The 23,496-nt window shown below is 39.7% G+C and overlaps 2 protein-coding genes and 1 long non-coding RNA gene across 12 annotated transcripts in view; 1 reads left to right on the top strand and 2 right to left on the bottom strand.

Moving 5' to 3' along the window:
* The window catches only part of NFU1 (NFU1 iron-sulfur cluster scaffold), a 22,744-nt gene extending 16,121 nt beyond the window's left edge, over nucleotides 1-6,623 (bottom strand). Inside the window, exons 1-2 of the mRNA XM_033124387.1 lie at nucleotides 6,356-6,623; nucleotides 4,173-4,273 (exon numbers count right to left, since the gene is read on the bottom strand). Of these exons, the coding sequence (XP_032980278.1) occupies nucleotides 4,173-4,273; nucleotides 6,356-6,546 (292 nt within the window). The 5' untranslated portion in view covers nucleotides 6,547-6,623. The remainder of the gene's footprint in view (nucleotides 1-4,172; nucleotides 4,274-6,355) is intronic.
* On the top strand, nucleotides 6,498-23,496 carry LOC117032764 (uncharacterized). Its single transcript, XR_004424799.1, has 3 exons — nucleotides 6,498-6,631; nucleotides 11,948-12,097; nucleotides 22,522-23,496. It is a non-coding gene; the product is annotated as an uncharacterized LOC117032764 (long non-coding RNA).
* AAK1 (AP2 associated kinase 1) overlaps nucleotides 16,675-23,496 on the bottom strand; it is a 160,073-nt gene continuing 153,251 nt past the window's right edge. For all 10 annotated transcript variants that reach the window (XM_033124376.1, XM_033124381.1, XM_033124380.1 and 7 more), the window contains one exon: nucleotides 16,675-19,991. In XM_033124376.1, coding sequence (XP_032980267.1) covers nucleotides 18,868-19,991 — 1,124 coding nt within the window. In that variant the 3' untranslated portion in view covers nucleotides 16,675-18,867. The remainder of the gene's footprint in view (nucleotides 19,992-23,496) is intronic.

Raw genomic sequence — 23,496 nt, 5'->3', positions numbered from 1 at the left:
TTTCTTCTTTCCAAAGTGCTAACATTCTTTTAAAGACAAATAAATTTATAATAACAACAACAAATATTTATGTGTGCTTACTATTTTACATGCGAGGGACAGGATCAAGTGCTTTAAATGTATTTAAACTTTTAACAACCTTCTGAAGAAGGTACTATTCTCATTTTACAAATGAAGAAACTGAGGCTTAGAGATAACTAACTTAAGTTACATAGAGTTAAGTAACTTGCCCAGTGGTATAGAGTTAGTGACATTACATATTATCATGTAAGGGGGAATCGATGTGACTTACTTTCTGGAATATTTTTAAATTATCTTTACAGGTTCTTTTCTTATCTCTTTCTCCTAAGGCCATGATTAGATTGAGAATGGATTCATTAAAGCAATGAAGAAAGAACAGAATCTTAAATTTCGTACCTTGCTATTATGACAATAGTTTATAGGACAAAAGGATAGTACTGGGTTTTACTAGCTTTAAAACTATTAAACAGTCTTTCATTATTTATTATGAAAATAAAACTTCTGATTAAAAAAAACACCAATTCTGATCTTAGAGCAGTATACTGAAGTAGGTTAATTTATTGAGTGTTTAACATATGCTGGGCACGGTGCTAAGCACTCCATGTGAATTATATCATTTAATCCTTACATTTTGCCAAGGAGGCACTGTTTTTATCCTATTTTATAAATGAGGAAACTAAAGCTCAAAGTCACTCAGCTAGTTAAGTGACAGTGAGGCAGGACATGTAGTCTAAGAAATTTGACAACCCCCTCCAGAGTACAAGGTTACACCAGTAAGGAAGTTAAAGTATCCAGTATCTGTAGCTGGAGAAAACAAGAACCAGTTTCTTCCAGCTAGGATGATCCCTATGACCAGGACCTGACCTTTAGCTAATCATAATGTCATTATAATCTCATTTGCATTGCAACTCCCACATGCATCTGCCACCATGCCAGTTCTGGAGAAACCAAATAAGGAAGAAAAGGCAGGAAACAGAGGGTCCCCCGCAGGGGAGGAGATGAATGAACCACGTCAGTGGGGACGTCACCAATTCCTGCCACAGGAAGGATAAAAACTCCCGATCATGCCTTCTTCAGTATGACTCATTCTCAGAGTTGGCCCACACTTTCCTCTCAAGTGTGTACTTTCGTGTTTTTTTTTTTAAATTTTTTTTCTCTTGGGGAATATTGGGGAACAGTGCATTTTTCCAGCACCCATCAGCTCCAAGTCAAATCACTGTTTTCAATCTAGTTGTGGAGGGCACAGCCTATTGGCCCATGTGGGAATTGAACCGGTGACCTTGGTGTTACGAGCACTGTGCTCTAACCAACTGACCCAACCAGCTGCCATGTACTTTCATTTTCAATAAATCACTTCGCTTTCCTACATCTCTCTCTCTCTCTTGATTCTTTCTTGTGCGGACACAACAACCCAGTCACCGCAGCTCCAGGTTGAGTCCTCTCTTGTGCATCCCGTGAGCCTCTGGTGATGACACAACCAGAATTCAAGCCCGCCAATTTTCTAGCACTGACTTGCTTAACCACTGTGCATAATACCACTCCACACTTATTACTGCCAAGCATAATAGGAAAATATAGTTAAAATCACTCTTCCTATCTTATAATAATCCTCATACCATGTATCTTACGGAAGACAGTAAAATATCAAAAAGCAACCGTTTTATTTTAAATTAGAGATTAAACCTGGCAAAACAAATGGTTGTTATGGAAGTGCTTTTCTTAACCATTAAAAGAGAAGATACTAATTTGACAACTGAGAATTGTTTTTGCACCTTGTCATGCAGTTCCAGCTAACTATGGTTGAGTGATTTCCTTGGTAAAGTAGAAATTGAAACTAAACTCCTATGCATTTCCTTAAATCACTGTCCTATAAAGGTATGGATGACCAGGTAAATCCTAAAAAAGAGAAAAATTTTAAATGATAACCTCAATGTCCAAGTACTTGGTTTAAAATATTTATACCTGTAACCAATAAACGCCTCTGGGAATCTGTGTTACAAGGGAATAATTTTTTCAGATGGAACATTAAAGAAAGAACTGTCACCACTTTTTGTAAACATAAACAAGATTCTTTTAACCCTGGTTCTGACTAATCATTTCTTGTAAACTTTCTTAATAATTTATGGGTAACCAAAATCTCTGCACACATTAGGCACATTACCAATATTTGAAGAATTAAATCTGACTTTTTTCTAATCCATCCATTTGTGTAAAACTATACATGCAAGAAAAAAAATTAGAAATACTTGAACATAAGAACTATAAGTATAAAATTTTTTTAAGAGAGCATAATCTATATACACTGTCTGAAGTACAATATATGGTATCACTACATAAATTTTCTCTTGACATGAACAAAGCTATTGCAAAAGGATAATCTGACCAGGTGTTAACACAATCATTACATTTATAGTTTAAATTAGATTTAATTTGGTATTTCAAAAATGACTCCTGGGTCCATCATCCAGAAAGATGCCCCTGAAAGTATCATAAGGGTGATACGAGAATAGAAAGACGGATCTAAAATAATTTTTCCTATTTTGCTTGGTGTTCATATATAAATAGGTAGGCATAAGTTCCCCCAAACAATACATTAATACTGCTTAAAGTCAGTACCAGAGACTAAAATCAGCAGCTCTCCAAGTTGAAAAGCCTAGATGACCACAATTCCAGTCCTACAAAAATTTAAAGTCCAATTAAAGTAGCTTACCATGCTGAGTTACTCAATATTCATACCTAAATTATTCTGTTATTCAAGAAGACAGGCCAGGCACTCCTGTTCTTGCCCTAGTACACAGCGGAGGTAAGTCTACCCTAATCCTACTCGTGCCATTAGCCAGAGTCAGCCACCTTCCAAAGTACCGCCACAGGAGGTATTCAAGGTAGTGATGGAAATGGAGATGAGCCAAGAGCTGAATCATTAGGCAGAAGGTAGGCATGAACGACAGGAGCAGGTGGGTGATCATGTAACCCCAGGGACCACCCAGGTCCAACCGCGGGGGTAATAATTTTGTGGTTACAACATCCTGAAAAGAGGGAAGTAAAATCCATCTAGAATTATCTGGTGTTTGACGCCTGCGCAGAACGATAAAGCTTATCCTTGGTTTAACCTTGGCCTCATTATATAATAGTTACAATAAATTAGCATTGCGGTTTTAACCCTGACCCCTCCCAGTGGGTTTTTCTGTATGCATTATGGGTAAGGGCATGTGCAGAAAGGAATGGGTTATATAACCTACACACGTCAATCAAATGACCCAAGTCTATACATCACACGCAGAGCTGGCCCAGGGCCAACAATATAAAGCTCAAGCCCCAAACCCTTCTGGGCCACTGTCTCTCTTGACTTGGCCCATTCTTCCCATAGAAGGTATCCTAATAAACTTTCCTTACTTTATACCTTCATGTTTGCTGATCTGTAATTCTTTACTGCAAGGGCAACAGGACTGAGCAGTTACTCCGATAACAAATCCAATCTCTTACAGCTCTATAAGCACACATAAATAGGTATTTATACACAGACATACACACCCTCCTCCCAAGGTTCCCTAACCACATTACATAATAGTGGTCATATTTCAATACTTTTCAAATCCTATCTTCATACCTATTGCCAATATTAAAGAAAATAAAAAGCATGCAACATCAACAAGATTGTCAAAAAAACCGTAGTGATTCTGACAAAAAAAAACAACAGAATTACATTCAAAATACTATGTTGTACAGTCTGGATGAAGGCTAGAAATTTTTTGATTTTAGAGGTATTCTTATCAAAATAAGGAGGGCAATAGCTTAAAACATATGATTCTTTGAAACACAAACTCATTTGTGATTTCTTTTTACCATGTTTTCACTTCAGAAATCATTTATTGAGCAACTCTTATGTTCCAGAGGATGTGTTATACAACATCCTGAGATTTCATAGATCTATTATTAGACACTGTACTCAGGAGTCTTGAAATTTAATGCCAATGATATGTGTAAGCAAATAATGACAGTCAAGTGTGATGTTATGATAGAAAAAAATGCTATGTTCTTTTCATAGGCATCTGAATAGAAAATTGACAAATCTTTTATGACCCACAAAATTTCATTCAAGCACAGTTTTATTAGCTTCTGAAACACACTTTCTCTAAGAGGTAAAATTTTACCTGTGTTACGTAAGGTTGCAGGTAGTGGGAAAAGTGGTCTTTGTACAAACTGATGCAGGAGCTGCTTCTTAACAGTGTATGGATTCATCATATGACAAAATCTGCATATGAAAACAAATAAAATGACATTTTAAGAGAGAATCATTTAAGCTCAGTTTCTACTTCTCATACATAAAAAAACCATAATGAAAATAATAACAAAGCTCAATTTTCATTTTCCATCCACAACATTATTTCCACTTCCTTAGGCAAGCAATATCTACAAACAATTTAAAAAAGAGTTCAAGGGAAAATTTATAACCTTGATAACTGAGTGTACAGAGGATAGTGCAATATCTAGTGTAAAAAACAGAAATGCATCTGTCTGCATTAGTGATTTATAATCTGGAGGCCCACATTCTTAGCTAGGCATGAAGGAGGCAAAAAACTACAAACTGTTTTTCCCTTCTTTTGAAAGTTTTAAAAACTAGGTAAAAGAGTCACATAGTTTCAAATTTAAAGGGTGAAAATAAAATACTGTGTCTACCACCATGTTTCCCTGGAAAGAGATAACCTATGCTATCTGGTTTGAAAGGTATTTCAATACTTCAAAAAATATAGTAGAAAGTGTACTATTTTCCTACAAACTGCTAAAGAAGCCAATAATCCATATATGCTTTTTGATTGGAAACATATTAGTATTGTAACTTTGGTTATTTCACTCTGATAGAGGAAGTACTGATTAGCTATTTTTTCATGCCTTTTACATTAAAAACAAAGGGAAAGGAAAAAAAAGTATTACTGGAAAAGGAAATAAGACTTCTGTAGTGACAATGTTTAGAAATCTGATGCAAGTTCCTTTGAAATCCAGTTTACTTTAAAATACTATAGTTACCCATCACAATTTTCATTTCACAGGAGTCACTGAGGAATTTTAAGCATACATATGATCGCCTTTATTTTTTTAACATTGCTGATTTTTTTCATCTACAAACTCATTAGGGGGATTATCTTCATTTCTGTTTCTATAGCACAACAGTCTCAGTTCCCCATTTCTAAAATGAAGTTAGTATTCATAGCTACCTCATAAAGACTGGGGCAAAGATGGATCCAGATAATCCATGTAAAGTGCATAAATCAATGCTAGGCCATGCAGTTAGTGTTCAATATACATTAACTACCACTGTTACGTGATTGGTGCTCAATAATTATTTATTGAATGAAGTTCAAAGTTTGGGGTGAAATATTTTTATCTAGAGCCCACTGCCTAAATCCTGAACACCTTGGAATATGGATAGACAGTGGAAAATCAGTATTCTTGCCCCTTAAGCCCAGGGAAAAGGCAGCAAAATGGATAAATATTCTGAACAGAGATGGGTTTCAAGTAATAAAATAGTTAAGGCAAGTTAAATTATTCCAGGAAGACATTATTCAAACATAAGAAAGGAAGACAGGAAGTGACTACTAAAAAATCGTTCTACAGACTTAAGAAATGCATTTAAACGTCCAGAGCATCATTAGCATTAAAACTCCTACAATGAAAGCAAACCCTGTTAAGTCCTTTCCTTTTTTTGTGCCAGAAGCAAAATTGGGGTACAATACCTAACCAACATTGACAGATATCAAAGGCAGGGCGCATGGAAGGGGGAAAATCAAGGGAAAGCAGTAGGTTTAAGCGGTGGGGAGGAAACCTAGGGGTCTGGATTCTCATCGGAGTTCCATCATTTAGATGCTGTGTGACCTCAGTCAAGTCACGTCCCCTTTCCGGATCTCACTGAGAAAATGAAAAACATGAGACGAGGTATTCTTCATGCGACATGGCATTCTGATTTTGTGTTTAAGAGGCAGAGAAAATGCACGTGGTCTAAAGAGAGGACGGAGGGGACCACACGATTTGAAAACAGCTCTTCCGCTGGATCTCTACGGCCCGTCTCTGCGAGCCTCCCCACCGCAGGGACTCAGGCACAGGGCCTCCCAGCCTGGGGCGAGGCACGACACAGTCCGCCCGAACTGGGGGCGAGGAGAAGCCTGTGATAGACGCCCACCTCAGGGCGCAACCCCCAACTGCGGCGACCCGGGCGGGGCCAAAGGCTCAGTCACACGCACTTCTCCTCACAGCGTCTGGGGGAGTGGGCGGGGCGGCTACCACGCTGAGGGCTAAGCCTAGCGACACCCCTCCGCGGAGCTCAGAGCTCGTCACCTACCGCCTGCGCAACTCTGCGGCAGCAGCCGCCGCTCCCCGGCCCAGCCTGGCCGCCGCCGCCATCTTAGCCTGAGCCCTGATGCGCGGGACCGGCCTGTTCCTTCGCCGAGCAGCGCAAGCCCCGCGCAAGCGCAGCAGCCGGCACCGACCACAGTTGGACAAGGACCGCGGAGAGCGCACTCTACCGGTCATAGGCGGCGCCGCTGAGGATGCGTTGGGCCGCCTTGCGCCCTGCTGTTTGCAGCCATTGCTTAACTACTGCGTCAGCCTGGACATGGTGAGGAAAAAAGAATTCCCTTGGTAAGGCACGCAGGACTGTGCACGCATGTGCGGAGCCGTACATTGCTTTTCCTACTTCCTGGTGCTCCTTTTGCACCGACAGATCCTGTGGTTGGAATGCTGTTCCCCATCTCTAAACCTGCTCCATTGCCATTTTGTAGGATCCAGCTCTCCTCCAGGCTCAGCTCAATGACTGCCTCAAAAGACTCCCCGGGGCATCTCCTTTGAAGGTTCTCGCCTTCCTCCAGCGAGCTGCTTTCCCTTCAATCAATTATCGGGTTGATGTGGACCTCTTTGTCTTACCCTTCCATTAGGCTGGGCTTGTGGACTTGGTCATCTTGGACCAACACACACACACACACACACACACACACACACACACACGACTCACCTAGTGCAGGGCTGCCCTTTGCTGCATAAATACTATTGACTAGTTTCCAAAGTATAAAGCCCGTTAAGTATTCTTCCAGGACCTTACAGGGGTATTTGGCTTTCTCTAGGACAACGGTTCTCAAAGTGTGGACTGGGTGCAGTAACAGCATGGAAACATGTTGGAGATGCAGTTATCAGGCCCACCTTAGACGACTGAATCACAGTCTCTGAAGGTGTGGTCCAGTAATTGTTTTAAGAAGGTCTTCAGGCTAAAGTTTGAGAACCACTGCTCTAGAGGATACACACAGAGTACTGCTTTCTGGAAGAGAAACAACACACCTGTTGGACAGGTTGAGGCCACACCCAAGACAAACCTGATGGTTTCGATGGCCGGTGAAGCATCAAAGAGGGTGGGTGGATGGGGCTTCAGACTTGCAACTGGCCTGGGCCTGGACACTGTGAGCTGGCTCTGCTTCCTCTCAGCGCAGTTTGCATTCTCAAGGCTGCAGTTTGGCTTCCAACCACTGTCTTTCTTCCATGACCCATTTTACCTCAATGCCATCCAAGGTTTGTCCTCTTGCTCTCTTCTAGACCCTGAATAAATGTGGCTCTTCTACCCAATAACAGGCCCCAGCCAGGGAACGATCTTTCTGTCTTCAACTTCTCCCTCTTACGGGTTCCTTCCCATGAGAAAAATCCTTCTTTGCTCCAAATCTCCTTCCAACCACCACTCTCTTTTCTTCCAAGTCAAATGGCATAAAAGAGTTGTCTTAGAACTTTAGAGAGTAATTTTAGAGACTGGATTAGTTTCCTATTCCTGCTATAACAAATTATTGCAAACTTAGTGGCTTAAAACAACAAATTTATTCTCTTACAGTCTGGGTATCAGAAGTTTAAAACCATTTTCATTTGGGTTAAATCATTCATTTGGGTTAAAGTCAAGGTGCAGCAGGGTTTTTTCCTTCTAGAGGCTCTGAAGGAAGAATCTGTTTCCTTTTTTTTTTCACCTTCTAGTGGCTGCCTGTATTCCTTGGCTTTCTCCATCTTCAAAGTATCTCTTCAATCTTTGCTTCTGTCATCACATTGCCTTGTTCTCTGACTTCTGCATCTCTCTTAAAGGATGCTGTGATTATGTTAGGACCTCCTGGATAATCCAGGATAATCTCCCCATGGCAAGATCCTTAATTTAATCACACCTGCTAAATCCCTTTTGCCATATAAGGTATCATTCACAGGTCCTGGTGATTAGGACATGGATATATTAGAAGAGCAGGGAGGCATTATTCAGCCTGTTACAGTGACAATTTCTTGTGTTTGTTTTTTTAAATTCACTAACACTATAGTGTAATAATTCTCCTTGGGCAGCTGGATGGCTCAGTTGGTTAGAGCGTGAGCTCTGAAAAACAAGGTTGCCGGTTTGATTCCCACATGGGCCAGTGAGCTGTGCCCTCCACGACTAGATTGAAGACAAAGAGCTGCCACTGAGCTTCTGGAGGGGCGGCCAGATGGCTTAGTTGGTTAGAGTTCTGGCTCTCAACAACAAGGTTGCCGGTTCAATTCCCACATGATATGGTGGGCTGCGCCCCCTGCAACTAAAGATTGAAAACAGCAACTGGACTTGGAGCTGAGCTGCGCCCTCCACAACTAGATTGAAGGACAACTACTTGGAGCTGATGGGCCCTGGAGAAACACACTGTCCCCAATATTCCCCAATAAAATTTATTTTTAAAAAAATTCTCCTTTTTGTCCTAAGAAATGCCATCTAAACATTTGTTCAGTGATGTTATTAGTAAGAGAACTGGAGGGGGAAAAGTTCAAATCAATAATATTGGGATGCAAGTTAGATATAATAAGACTTGGATAAGGCTGTTTATTTAAAAAAGATGAATCTTCTAAGAAAAAAATCACCAGATTAAATCAGCAATTTAGAAGATAACATAGCAAAAAATACCCAATCAGAACAGCAAAAATAAAAAATAAAAAATGATGAGGATATTTTAAGGGGTCTCTGGGACAACATCAAGCATACCAATATTCACATCATAGGGGTACCAGAAGGAGAAGAGACAGAACAAGGAGTTGAAAACCGATTTGAAGAAATAATGATGGGAAACTTCCCTAACCTGGTGAAGGAAATAGACATACAAGCCCAGGAAGCACAGAGAGTCCCAAACAAGATGAACCTAAAGAGGCCAACACCAAGACACATCATGATTAAAATGCCAAAGGTTAAAGACAAAGAATCTTAAAAGCAGCAAGAGAAAAGCAGTTACCTATAAAGGAACTCCCATAAAACTGTCAGCTGATTTCTCAACAGAAACTTTGCAGGCCAGAAGGGATTTGTATGAAATATTCAAAGTGATGAAAAGCAAGGATCTACAACCAAGGTTACTCTACCCAGCAAAGCTATCATTTAGAATCAAAGGACAGATAAGAGCTTCCCAGACAAGAAAAAGCTAAAGGAGTTCATTGCCACTATTACAAGAAATATCAGAGGGATTTTTTTTAAGAAGAAGAAAAAGAAAGGTCAAATATATGAATTACTAAATGGCAATAATTACATTTCTATCAACAATTACTTTCAATGTAACTGGATTAAGTGCTCCAATCAAAAAAAGATAGTGTGGCTGAATGGATAAAAAAACTAAGACCCTTACATATGCTGCTTCCAAGAGACTCACTTCCGGTCAAAAGACACATACAGACTGAATATAAAGGGATGGAAAAGATATTTTGTGAAAATGTAAACAAACTAACAAAAAAGGCTGGGGTAGCAATTCTTATACCAAAATAGACTTTAGAACAAAGGCTATAACAAGAGATAAAGAAGGACCCAGTAATCCCACTTCTGGGTATTTATCCAAAGAAACCCAAAACACTATTTCAAAGGGACATGTGCATCCATATGTTCATTGCAGCATTATTTACAATAGCCAAGATATGGAGGCAACCTGCATGTCCATCAATGGATGAATGGATAAAGAAGAGATGGCACATATATACAATGGAATAGTACTCAGCCATAAAAAAGAATGAAAAATGTTTTTAGTATTATTAGTTTCAGGTGTACAAAACAACATAATGATTAGACATTTACACACCTCAAAGTGATAACCCCAGTAAGTCTTCTACCAATCTGACACCATACATAGCCATTACAATACCATTGACTATATTCACTATCCTGTACTTTTCTTGTGAATATATATATATATATATATATATATATATATATAAAATTACAGTAAAAAAATGAAATCTGCCATCTGGGACAACATGGGTAGACCTAGATGGTATTATGCTGAGTGGAGTTCTAAGTCAGACAAAGAAAGACAAATGCCATATGATTTCACTTACATGTGTAATCTACAGAACAAAATAAACAAACAAAAGAGAAGCAAACTCATAGACACAGAGAACATTTGGATGGTTGCCAGATGGGAGGGAGGCTGGGGACAGGTGAAAAATGGGAAGGAATTAAGAAGTACAAATTGATAGTTGCAAAATAGTCGTGGGGATGTAAAGTATAGCATAAGGAATATAGTCAATAATATTGTAATAACTATGTATGGTGTCAGACAGGTAGTAGATTTATCAGGGTAATCACTTCATAAGTTATATAAATATCGAATTACTATGTTGTACACCTGAAACTAATATAATATTGTATGTCAACTGTAATTAAAAAATTATTAAAGAAAAAAATCTCCATAAAATGTTAACAAAAAATGGGGATCAATTTGGTGTTTGGGGGGAAGGATCAGTGCAGCTATAGTGTGCCCTAAATTGTGGATTACTCAAGGTCCTTGTATACAATGAAACCAACCTGTCCTTTAAAATGTATCCTTAACATGCTGCCCCCACCACTTTACTAAAATTGCTCATGCTGAGGTCATCAATAGCCTCCTGACAAATCCAACACTTTTCAAAATATGAAATGAACATGTTCATATGAAAATATGAAAATATGAACACTTTTCTGTGTTGTTTGATCACTCTGTGACATACACTACTGACCACTGCTCATTCTTGACACTGTTTTTCCTCCCTTAGCTTTGTCGTGACCCTTCTGTTTTTCCGCCCATGTTTGTGGCTTGGTTTTTTCCGTGGCTTTTTTTTCTCTACCCATCCATTAAATATTGATATTTCCAAAGGATGTTTTAAGTCCTCGTCTCCTCACGCTTCATTCTCCTTCATTGATCTTGTGTATCCAGACATTCAAATACCACTCACTGATGATTTCCCTCTGTCAGCAGTCAATACTTCTCTCCTGATCCATCCAGCTAATGGCCATCTGGACGTCACTATGCTAGCCCATGAACAGGCACACGACAGTTTGAACCACTGTGGCTCTTTCACCCAATATTTTTTAATATATTTTAACCGAACTAATATTGATGAATTTTCATGAAGATATTCCATTAAGCCAATTTAATGTTTGGATCAATTTACTAGGCAATGCATTCCCTTTTTTTTTTTGGTAATCATTTTCATTGCGATCCAGTTTTTCTATACAAGAGATTTATTCGTCAAATTTTGGTTCATTTCATATTTTACGAATGGTATCTTTTGCTACTGTGTTCTCTTGTGGCCACTGTACCTGCTGATTTCAAATTTCCCAAGCCAAAATTTTGACTTAATTTTTGTCTTGATTTCATCAATTTTTAACCATGTGCAGTGTAAACCGTTTTGAATTTTACTTGAACTCATTATTTCTACTGTTAATATTCATGATAAACTAACTGAATAAAGGCAGATAGGTTATATTTAATTTTTGTTTAGTTTATGAGAAAACTGTGATCAAGTCCCCTCAGGTAACCTAAGGTTTCTCTAAAGAGTGAAAACAAAAGTACGTCCTTGGGATCAAAAGGTCCTGTTCAAAAACAGGACGAGACTTAGGATTATCTGGTAAAACTACTAATTGCATTGTATCTGACTCTAGGATTTCCGTATTTAGCGATGATCGTGGTCCCGAATCTTCAGCACTGGAGAATTGGGTTGCCTTCTGAAGGAAATACTTTTGATTCCTTTTGGGCTTCTAAGCTAAGCTTACATAAAAGCAAGTGGAAGAATTACTTGGGTCTCCTTCCAGGTAAGCTGACATGTCAACTTAAGCCATCTAGATCTTACTACTCCAATAGAAGGAAAGATAAACTCAAGGAAAAATACATAAGGGGAAAAGATCTTTGTCTCCAAATCCAGAGAAACAGGTCAAAATCATCTGCTCATGGCTTTTTTCCTGGTTCTCACCCTGGTTCCTTCCACTGGGTTCTCAATTAGGGGGCAATATAAGGGCACCTCCTCCCTCGCTGGTGTCTTACCAACCTGTCTCAGGGCTGGCAAAAATGAGGGTGCTCACCCTGTGGGGGCTGGAACTTCCACCTCTGGCTTTCCCTACAAGAAAGGCAGGACTGAGATAGGTGAGCTCTGTCCACTTTTGCAGAAGGTGGACTTCTGCATCTCAGTGGGAGTGATGCATCTGAACGGGCTTCCCCAGAGTAGCCCGATTCACAGATAAAGAAGACTCTACTTTTGGTTAATGATAACTTGAAATAGAAAAAGCATAAGAACTTCACATTATAGAACCAGGTGGGCATATATTTATAGATAGTTCCATCAAATCTTCAATAAATCTTCAGAAAAAGTAGTCAACTTTAGTTTTACTCATGCATATACCAGAACTCTTTGGATCCCTAGATCTTCTTTGAATTCCATCTCTGTGAACTCAGTTCATCACCAATTCTCCCTGAATCATGGATGTCAAGTTTATTAAAGTTCAAATATTACTCTGTTATTTTCTCAAATTTGGAGAGGAAACAGGCAGGCAGGTTCTTCCTCACAGTATAATCCATTTCCTCCCAGGACTTCTGTCTTTAGTTTCTTATGTTAATTCTTTAGTTTCTCTCTCATGAATAGTGTGTATATATATATAGTGTGTATATACACTCATATATATTATATATATGTCATATTGATGCAGTTCACATTCAGATAACAGATAGATTAGAACCTCACAGGAAAGTGCATAGCAGGGAGGTCTGTGGGTTTTCCAGCTGTCTTTATGGGCCCATTATCTTGCATTATTTCATTTATGTCTCCACATAACATCTGGAAGAGAAAGTAGGTCTCAGGAAATGACAGGATTGGAAAGAAACCAACCAACCAACCACCAACCAAAAGTTGTTCTCTGAAACTTAACTCTTAGGATGATCTGACGTAAGAAATAAAACAAAGTGTAAATCATTTATTTTACTTAGGTCCATTTTAATAAAGTGTATAGGAGTTTACAACTCAATTATTCATAAAAACTATCAGATACATAAAATAGATCACACAAAGAGTGCAGTAACATAAATCCAATAGTCTGCAAATCAGAGGTATTGCAAAAACTGTTAAGATTGACTTTATAAATGTCCTTTCTCTTCCTTTCCCATGTTCACAGCCCTTGAGATTGCATGCACATATTGTTCTTGAAGTCTGATGACCTCAATACTCCTTACAGCTAGGTTGACCTCCTCATTCAGTCAACTCAAAATACAATCAGCAGAGGGAGCTCACCTCTTCTCCATGGAATGAGCATGGTCCTTGGCCTGTATTTGGTTTCTATCCCCTAAAAAATGATGTTAAACATTCCCTCTTTCAAAGCAACATCTCGCAGGCCTTGTGGTGTTCTGGTCACTGCTGCCCTCCCAACACTACATGTGAGCCAAGGATTCAGGACAAACCGCAGTGGGTTTCATCCTTGTGGATGAGAAGAGCATACTTACTGTAGAAGTGAGGCTAAGGCAATGGCTGATTTCCCCCCAACCTTTATCTAGAATAACTAGTTTTTACTCAGAGAGCTGTTGGCAAAGGGAACCAAATTTACTCATGCCAAATACCTATTGTCACCTTTGGTATTCTTTGGGTGCCTTTATTAGGAGGTCTTGTTAACATCATGGCAGAAAACATGGCACACACACACACACACACATACACACACTCTCCATTCACACTCCCCAAACGTGAGTTTTTGGTAGACTCAAGAGTACAACTGACTTGCCATTTCAGAGTGAAAAGGCTACATCGTATTTTACTCCCAAAGTGTCTTTAACTAACATTGGGAAAAACCATTTCTGCAATTCCTTACCAAAATGAATCAAATAGATCCCTTTAAAGTGCATATAAGGTTCTATTAGAATGCAATGCAGATTTCATTTACTTGATTTCAAGAAAATATTGTTACTATAAACTCAAAACACTGTCACACATATTGAAATTGCTGGGAAGTAGCTCAGACTAAATTTCTAATGTAATTTACAAGTTATGAATACTGGACTAAGCCACCAGTGTGCTGGTTAACATTTAGTCATTTTTATAAGCTATTCTCGAGTCCCTTCACACATAAACTTGCCCTGGGCCCGTGTTACATCAAGGTGAAGAGATGCCTTTGGGTTGTGTTTCCAGAGTAAGGCTGGGGTTCTGCCACCCTTCCTTCATCCTTTCTTCTAGTCCATAAGAAATGGGGAAGGGGAGCCATTTCATTCTTATTTTGAATTATTCCAGTGTGGTGAGCTTATCACAGGCTAGGCTAAAATTTTTTATTGTAAACTGTTTACAATAAAAAGGCAAATAAAAATTAACATGATCCTTCACTCATACCTCTCATCATCCATTTACTGGTATGGTCATAATAGGGGCACGTCGTATGAGGAAATAAAGTGGGAACAAGAACAAGGAAGATGAGCCAGGAAGACTTGCAGGGATAGAGAAAGAGCAGGAAAGAGCTATGTCTGGAAGCGTTTTAATGAGGAATCTTGGGCACCACACAGAGGCCTATTTCCTAATAAAAGTCAAGATGCAAATGAGGCAGGTAGGACCAGAAGTCTAGAGAGCAAGGTGGCATTCTGGGAATCAAGACACTGCTAGTGTGGATTCCCACATATGAGCTAAGCCAGCTTGTTGTTTTCAGCAACCTAGCGAATTTGTTTTGTAGCAAAAGGACACCAAAACAAGTCCCAATCAGATACTTTTTATTTTCAAGCATTTTGAAATCCCTCAAGTGAACTTCACAAGTCACAAGTTTGCAAGTGTTCTGGTGGTTAAAAACAAAAAAGAACAACAACAACAAAAAAAACCAAACAAGTTGTACTTGACAAAGGCATTGGAAAAACTAAGAATTTAAATTACATGATTTCACTTAAAATCTTCATGTTTACTCCATCAGGCAGGATTAGAGGATTAGAACTGAGGCAGTTACAACGTTTACAGGTGCACCTGCCTCCTTAGAAGCTGTGGTTCTTTCAGCGGCTCTCCTATGTATCTTTCATCAAAGTAATCTGGGTTCCATATGTCTCAGAAATTTTGCAGTTTTCTCAAAAACTGCATCTGTGTGACCATTCCACAGTTGACTGGCTTATGTTCTCCAATTTCAATTCAAAGGCAAAGCAGAGAATAACATATTTATTAAAGGGATCTAAGTGACTCCATTTTACGTTGTATACTTCCTACTACCCTTCTCTAGTTTCCTATATGATAGTTTCCTATGTGATATAACACATACATAAACCAGGATCTGTGTTTTTTGATGACTTTTCTTTATGGAAGCAAGTACAGCATAATTCAATTTCTATTGTCAGATCACTCTGGTGATTCCACTTACTTTAAATAAAACTGAAATCTGCTAGTACTTCATGAGTGAAATGTCCACCAAACAGCTAAAAACACTGATACACATGTATTCTAAAACTTAATAAGTAATGGGTCAGTAAGATACTGGTATTTTTCCTGGAAGTTTAAAAGAAATCTTGGTTGCCAAATGAAACTCGTATCTAATATGGGCACGTAAACACATACTCATTAGCCTACTCATATGAAATTTTCAACTCAACAATGAGTGGGCCCAAAATGAAAGAAAGTTTCCCTTAAGTCCTGGCAAGCCTCTGCTTCAGCATCAAATTTTGTTCATTCCATTTTCCAGTCTAACAAGAATTTGTAGCTAAAGGGCTGAATGTGAGCCCAAGAAACAGATGTTAAATATTTTTCCCCACACATAAGGCAATTCATTAATTCAATAGTGCCTGTTAGTCAATTAATGCGGATTCTTTAAGAGTTCATCAGTGCATGTTGCAATTCAATGCTTTATTCTAAACATATTCTGGCTCATTGCGCTCCACTGAAATGAAAAGTCACAAATTCCTGCATTCCCTATCAAATGTGTAGAGCAAATAACACATAAAACAAACTAAAATAAGAAGTGCAGTATTTTGTTGACTATATATTTTCTTTTTCTTTTTAATTTTATCCGATTGCAGTACAGTTGTTGGAAACATGCATTTACTACGAATTCAAAGCACCCTGAGCACTCCCGATTCCCTTAAAACTAAATTTTCCAGATCTCCAGATTCAGGATGGCCTCTGGCAAGCACATTTTATCTTTCAATGATACATTTACCCTATATGATCCACAGAAGATCACTGCAGAATTCACTAGTTATTAGCTAATAATTAATGTAATCCAATAATCAAAAAAATTTCATGTAATCACTAAGAATACAAAAGTAATCTGTGTGTTTATATTCATTTCCTATTCAAAGAAGGTATTTAGAGTCTCCAACCATCCTAACTCTCCAGCGAGAATTAAAAAACAGGTTACAAGCCCATGCTTGACAAATGATACAACTACATAATAAAAATCACCATGATTTTATTGATTTTATCTTGAGAACTAAAATGGCGACTTGATTAGGAGGGAGTGATCAAATCACCAAAGGAAAGACATTTTGCAAGGCTGTTATAGAGGTAATCCTGAATACTTGGAAGAGTGAATCAGAATGACCTTCCACTTTTACAGAGTTTATGATTTGGGGTGAGAACTCTCCCTGAATATTCCTATCCTTTAATTGATAATGACGAAAGGAAGAGTTTGGGGTGCCATATGCATTAGCTGAAACTATTCATTCAACTGGAAAGATAATTTTGCATACACTGTTACATAGGAAAATCAGAAATGATCACTGAGAGAAAGCAAACTCTTAGAATAAACATTTAGCATTTAATAAAGTGAAAGACATTTGTTTCTGGCACAATAAAACCTCAGTTGGAACACCACTGCTGGTAGCTCTGATCCAGTGCCAATTGTTTATTTTTTAACCTGGACATTCAAAATAAGTGGAGACAAAACAAAACTAGAAAAAGTCTTGAAGCAGCTGTTCATATTTTACTGCCAAGATCCCTGAACTTCAAATTTAAAGACTATCACACCTCATCAACTGCAATAGAGTTTGGCATCCACACTTGATTCTTGGATGAATTTCCAGGAATTCTTAAATCATTAATCTGGTTTGGTAAAGCAACTTTCCCAATTTCTCTAGCTAATGGGAAAAAAAAAATCACTAAAAATCACAGGAAGCTTTCATTGAAACATGGTGTAGCAACTCTTTCCATTAAGTTGAATTTCCTCCGAAGTCTTCCAATTGAGACATAAGTTTCATTTTAAGGCACTAATAATAAAGGGTATGAAAACAGCTAAGAATGAAATGGATATTTCCAGAAAGAGAACACATTTCAAAAACACAAGTCAGTCATCTATCTGGCTTACTTCAACTTCTAAAGAGTAGAGAGAATTGAAAGGTTTTCATGGCTAACTGATTCAGCTCTTTTTCATTTCATTTCCCAAACTTATTTACAAGTCTCCGATTTCTGTTTCCTCAAAAGGCAGTAGTGAAAGATGGCAAGGATTTGGAACAATCAAACAAGCAAGCAAACTTAGTTTGTAGCCTAGTCTCATGATTAATGAATTCCATAATGACAGCATGGAGTGCTGAGACCTAAGGTCTTTAAAAGACCACATACCCAGTGGCTGGAACTGTAATGTGGCGCTCTTTCCTATTGTCCGGAGGGGTAAGTGTAGAAGGATAATTAATTTTTCATGACCAGGTAAATGGAATTTGTTAACTACAAATAGCTAATTCTGGACAAAAATAAATCTATTCAGAAACCGTAGTTTCAGTGGGTTTGAAACTACACCTTCCAATGAATTCAATTTTGCCATGAGAAAAGAACTAAATAAAATAGGGTTCAAGTCAGTTAGTTCAGGAGACAAATGCCACTAAATGATTGACTGTGGAGGTAGGCATGCCGGGACAGGATTATCCTAAAGGAAGAACGCTTCCTGTACACACACACGCCACACCCATACCTGTGCACTCATACTAATCTAAAAAGTGGCGCGGACGTGAGGAAGACTCAACACTATGAGACATGAGCACAGATATCCCATCTGTTTGCATTTCTACATAGGAGAAGGTCAGACACAAATTAAACAAGCACAGACACGCATGCATGAGGACCAGCCTGGCTGGCGCAGACTCAAACAGGTGCAGACTCCTTCTAGAGCTGCTGGTTTTACAGGAATGATTAGTATCTGCAGGATGACGCTTCCTATGGATGTGCAGGATTTTCATCTTGCATTTCTTTCCAGAAAGATCTCCTTTTCAAGAGTATTAAATCAAGTCCTGGAAGGACTAATCTTGATTCCTCAATGACGCCGAACAGGTCTGCAGGAATTAAAACTAATAATAGTACGGCCCCTTTGGGGTTGGGGTGAAGTATTTCAAAAAAGCAGAGTTCTGGGTAGAGGTGGAGATGCCTGAAAGTCCAGAAATCGATATAAACAAAAAGAAATAGGCATAACTTAAAGGGGTTTTAACTAAGTATCACTGCTACTGACTTTGTTGACTGAAGTTCTGCTCTGACCCATAGAGCTGAAAGACAATAACTGACAATAATTGATGTATTTCTTCTTAGGAAGGCTCAGCTGGGAGCGGGGTGGTGGGTTATTGAGGGTGGGGTAGGCAGAGGCCTAAGGCTCAGGTATTGCTCCTAAGGTTTCTGCTTGCCTGATTTTGAAGGAAAGGGTGCTAAAGCAAAAGGATCAGCAGCTGGCAGCTCCATAGTCCTGGAGGAAAGGGATGTGATGGAAACAGAGCCAGCTATGGACTGCTTGTTGGTTTGCGAAACAATTTTGTAGGCAGCAATGGGCTGGGCTTCCGGACTTGGCTCATCTTCTGGGCTATAGTGACGAGAGTATTTGGATAAAGACTGGGGGCGGAATGGTTTGCCAGCCATGGGGACTGAGACAGCTTCTTTCTGGGGCTGAGGTCCTTTGTTTCTGTCATTAGAGTGGCCCCCCGATTCTAGGGAGGATCCCCTGGGTAAGACGCTGTCAAGATGGTCTGCTGCTTGTACAGAATGGGAGGGGAGGGTGGACTGTTGGGTGAAACCAGCCATGGAATACTGAGATGGGACAGAGGCATATACTGCTCTGTCAAGGCCTGAGAGCAGAGCAACATCATCTGTCTGGCTGAGGAGACTGGTCTGCGCAGGCAACTCCTGGGACGTGCTCTGGGCAACTGTTAACTCCTCCATACTTTTCTTCTTGGTAAAAGGAGCTCTCAAGAACACGTCCTCTGGTTGGGAAGGAGCCACACTGCCCTTGGAGACAAACGGGGCTTTGGAGAAAATGTCCAGGTCATCAGTGGGAACTCTTGAGCTCCTGAAGGGGGCGGTGGCAAAAACATCTGGCTCCCCGAGACCATCAGTGGTTGGTTGTGGGAGGACTTGAAACTGATTCTTTCTTCCAGCCTGCGCTGCCTTTGCTTGCTCGGTACAGACTTCTGGCTCAGTGAATGGAATGGCCCCTCCCAGCTTCCCCTGCGGAGGCTTGCAGCTTTCGTCCTCTTCTTCAGATTCCATGAGGAGAGGTCGAGACCCACTGCAGTCTAGCATGTCACCCTCGAGGTCGGTCCCTTCCTCTTCACTGCTGTGGAACGAGCTGTTGCTTGAGGGGCCATCCCTGGCCAAGTAATCAGATTCTAAATTGTTCTGAGTTTTCATGTCAGGTATTCTGGAGGGGTCTGGATACAGGGGAAGGCCTTTAACACCCGCTGATTCTTTAAAGTGCTCTACAGTTATTACAGGACGGGGGTTGGGCTCTCTCTGGAGACCTAGAAAAGCACAAAATGCAGAATTAATGCGTAGGTCAGTTCAACTCTCCTTGAAACATTTAATGGTCAACCCGCGGCAGAAATATTGTGGGACCAAATAATAGATGTTGGAAATGGAAAAGGAAAAACAGAAAATAAAAGTCAGGCAAGGAAACTGCACACAAACTGGAACACAACCAATCACTGTTTCACATTTTAGAGCATGATAAGCACGATGCGCAGGAAAGGAGATGGTGTCAGGCACACAGACAGTCAGCGTCACTATGCAATGCTCCTCCTCGCGGGGCTACGCACTGACTCCTGCTCTGCCTGGCAGTGGCTCATGACGGGATGAAAGCAAACCCAGTCACTCAGCTCCTCATATACCATGATGGCTCTGGATTATGCAGAAATACTGTCTGGGGACAAACTCAATTCAGTATTTGACGTAGTCGTCTGCTCCACACCGCTGGTATCTAAGGACACCCCCCACTCCCTACCCTGACAAGTAGCAGGACGTGGCTGCTTGATAAATGCAGGTTTATTGGATGATTTACATCACAAGCACTACTCAAAGAGCACGCCGGTGCTCCAAATACAAGTACTGAAGGCATTTTCTTGTGGGAGGAGACATACTCAAAATCATGTTAAATAAATCACCTTCAGCTGGAGCTGCCCTGGCATTTTTTTTTTTTTCCCTCAGTCTTCTAAGTTTGGCAAAGATCTCTGCTTAAAAGAATCCCTTATAAAGTTCTTTAAGGACAAGGAATAAAATGCATGGGAAATCACACAAGTATTTGCAAACTAATATGCTAGTCTATTTCTATCTAGGTAGAAACTGGAAGGGTGCTCTGGCTTTTAAAATCAAATAGACAATTATCAGAATGCAAGACGGCTTACCTTCCAAGAAATATTAGCAGGTTTAGAAGTATGTCATTGGGCACATGTTAGCAAGAGGGCAGGAAAAAGGCATATGTAACTAAGCAAGAAGAATCTAGAGAAAGGGTGGTTGGGGGTAAAAAGGTATCATTTCATCATGGGTTTCCCAACCCACCAGGACAAGAACATTTGGTACAATGATTTGGATTCTCTAGATGACTTGGAACCTCTATACAGAGGTAATTCAATCATCCCCTCCCCACATCACCCGCTCCCCTTCTATGCAAACCATTAGCTGTAGAAACTTCTGCTACGTAACAATTATCCCGTTCAAGTTTCAGCTTGAATTAAGCACACAGAACACAGCAGAAGCAGCATCAAAATCAGTTTATTGGGAAACCAGTCACTTAGAGACATTACATTGTAAAGAGATTAGAGAGCTGAACATTTTAGAAGATACTGTACAAAAATACTATGCTTTTCTGAATCCTACAACTTTTTAGCAGTGCTTCTTTTTAAATAGTTGACCTTAAATATTGTTTCCAGAAGCAAAACAGGTGGGTTTCCCCCCATTTTTATTTCCCTAACATTGGAATGCATTTAGTGAATTCCAAATTAGGGTCTTTAAGTTAAATACTGTACTGGTACCACATGGCTTTCTGAATAGTATTTGAATATGATTTGAAGAGGATAAATTTTTCCTTGCATTACAACTTTAATATATGTACCTGCATGGTGATATGAAAGCATTAGCGGACAGGAAATAAACGAAATACCTTATCCCTTGCAATGTATGTGGAAAGACATAATCCTAACCTCTCAGGCAAGTATATTGATATTAGATCTATCAGTGATTCCCAGATGATGATTTCCGGGAAGAAATTCAAATGAAACAGGGAAGAGAAGTTTTCCAAAATAACATTTACCAAGCAGAGTGGTATGAAAGGCCCCCAAAACTCCTTGAACCACTTTCTAACATAGCATCAGGTGGACAAAGTTTTCAGTTGCTAAAACTAAGGCACAATTTCTCACCTTCCAAAACTACCCTGAAAGTTGATGTTATTAAGCTGATTCTGTGGATAAGCAAAATATCTCTTGGGAAAAAATGGTAAATTTAGTTAAGCCAATGACCAACTCTGGCATTATATAGATCAATAATGGAAATGAACATGAGTTCGACTGGCGCTAGTGTTTGTGGGAAATTTAAATTGATTTCAGTGAAATCATTTTGTGCGCAGAGATTGTTAAAAACCAGCTACCTATGGAATCTGGGGCACTTTGGATGGCTGCAGTGTTAGATTACATTTTGAAAACTATAAAGTACCCAACAGGGGTACCCATATCCAGAGTTGGACAGGATGGAAGAACATTCCTAATTTATCAAAATTATGTCTGTTAAAAAGGGGGTTCTTGGTCAAGTCAACTGGAAGCCTGCCAACTCAGAGCATTCTATGCCCTTCATGGTGAGTAACTTACAACTTTTAAAATTCGCACAGTCACAAAAACACTGTAACATCGCGTTTGAAGGGAAAACTAGTCTCTTGTCCTTCAAAACAAAGCCAGGCCTATTTCCTATCACTTGCAGCATGAATCTGCTTATAGGCCTGGAAAAATATATTTAAAAAATCCTCCTGAGAAGGCCAAGTCTCTCAACCTGTCCATTCCTTTTTAGAAGAGGTACAGTGTGATGGAGGCGGAGTGCAACCACCCTCTGCTAGTCTCCAAGCCTGGCGTTCTGGAGACCAAAGAAATGCTGGTAGATATGGAAAAGCACAGATATCCACATTCCCTCCGGGAATTTTGGTGGTGGCAGCACAAGAAACAAAGTCAGGAGAAGGAGAGATTCTAAATAACTGTAAACAGAAGATAGATATTAAATATTGCTGGGAGTTAGAGGTCTTTTTTGGAACATGAGTGTGTTCTTGTAGGGAAAGCACGTCTTTAAGGGTCAACAGTCACAGTCCTTGTATATGAAGATAGCCTGGTATTATCAGAAAAACGTGTTTGAAGTAGTCTGCTGACTAGCAATAAAGGATTTCCAGTCATTTGACCTCATGCTTTGGCTCAGTTCCTTTTGTAACCGATGGTGTGCATAGCAGATGCCCTGTGACCAGAGCTCAATAAATCTAGCCACGTGCTCCTGTAGGGGGACGAGGGGGCTTAAGCCCAGGACCAGGCCTCACAGGCTGCAAAAGGGTCTTCCTTATCATGAAGCTTAAGGTAGGGCATTTTTCTAATTCCCCCAAATTGGGTCATATCTCCTTTTATTTTGGTTGAGCTCATTAAATTAAGCAAGAAGCAAAACACTTCTTTTTCTTGCTCTGATGTAGAGTGTGTGCCAGGTTAAGGTTAAATACAGTTTTTAACACTTCCACTAGGGATAACTCCATTCTTGAGGCTCCAAATTACACACATTTCAGGAAGAGCTCACATGCTTCAGAGAGTAGGGAAGGAATCCCAGAAAGAGATGACTGGGCAACTATCCTCACTAACTCCCTACTAATTTTCAAAGCAACAAAAAGTGCTGAGTGCTTTGGGATAGGTTTACCCTGGGAATTTTACATGATGGACATAGTGAGGGTCATCAGAGTGCTTTCTAGAACATCAAAATCAGAAGACTTAAATTTCAGGCTGGATATTCCTTAGT

Source organism: Rhinolophus ferrumequinum, chromosome 13, assembly GCF_004115265.2.
Source record: "Rhinolophus ferrumequinum isolate MPI-CBG mRhiFer1 chromosome 13, mRhiFer1_v1.p, whole genome shotgun sequence".
Lineage (NCBI taxonomy): Eukaryota > Metazoa > Chordata > Mammalia > Chiroptera > Rhinolophidae > Rhinolophus > Rhinolophus ferrumequinum.
The sequence above is the reverse complement of the archived record's forward strand: the minus strand, read 5'-3'. Positions and strand labels throughout refer to the sequence as shown.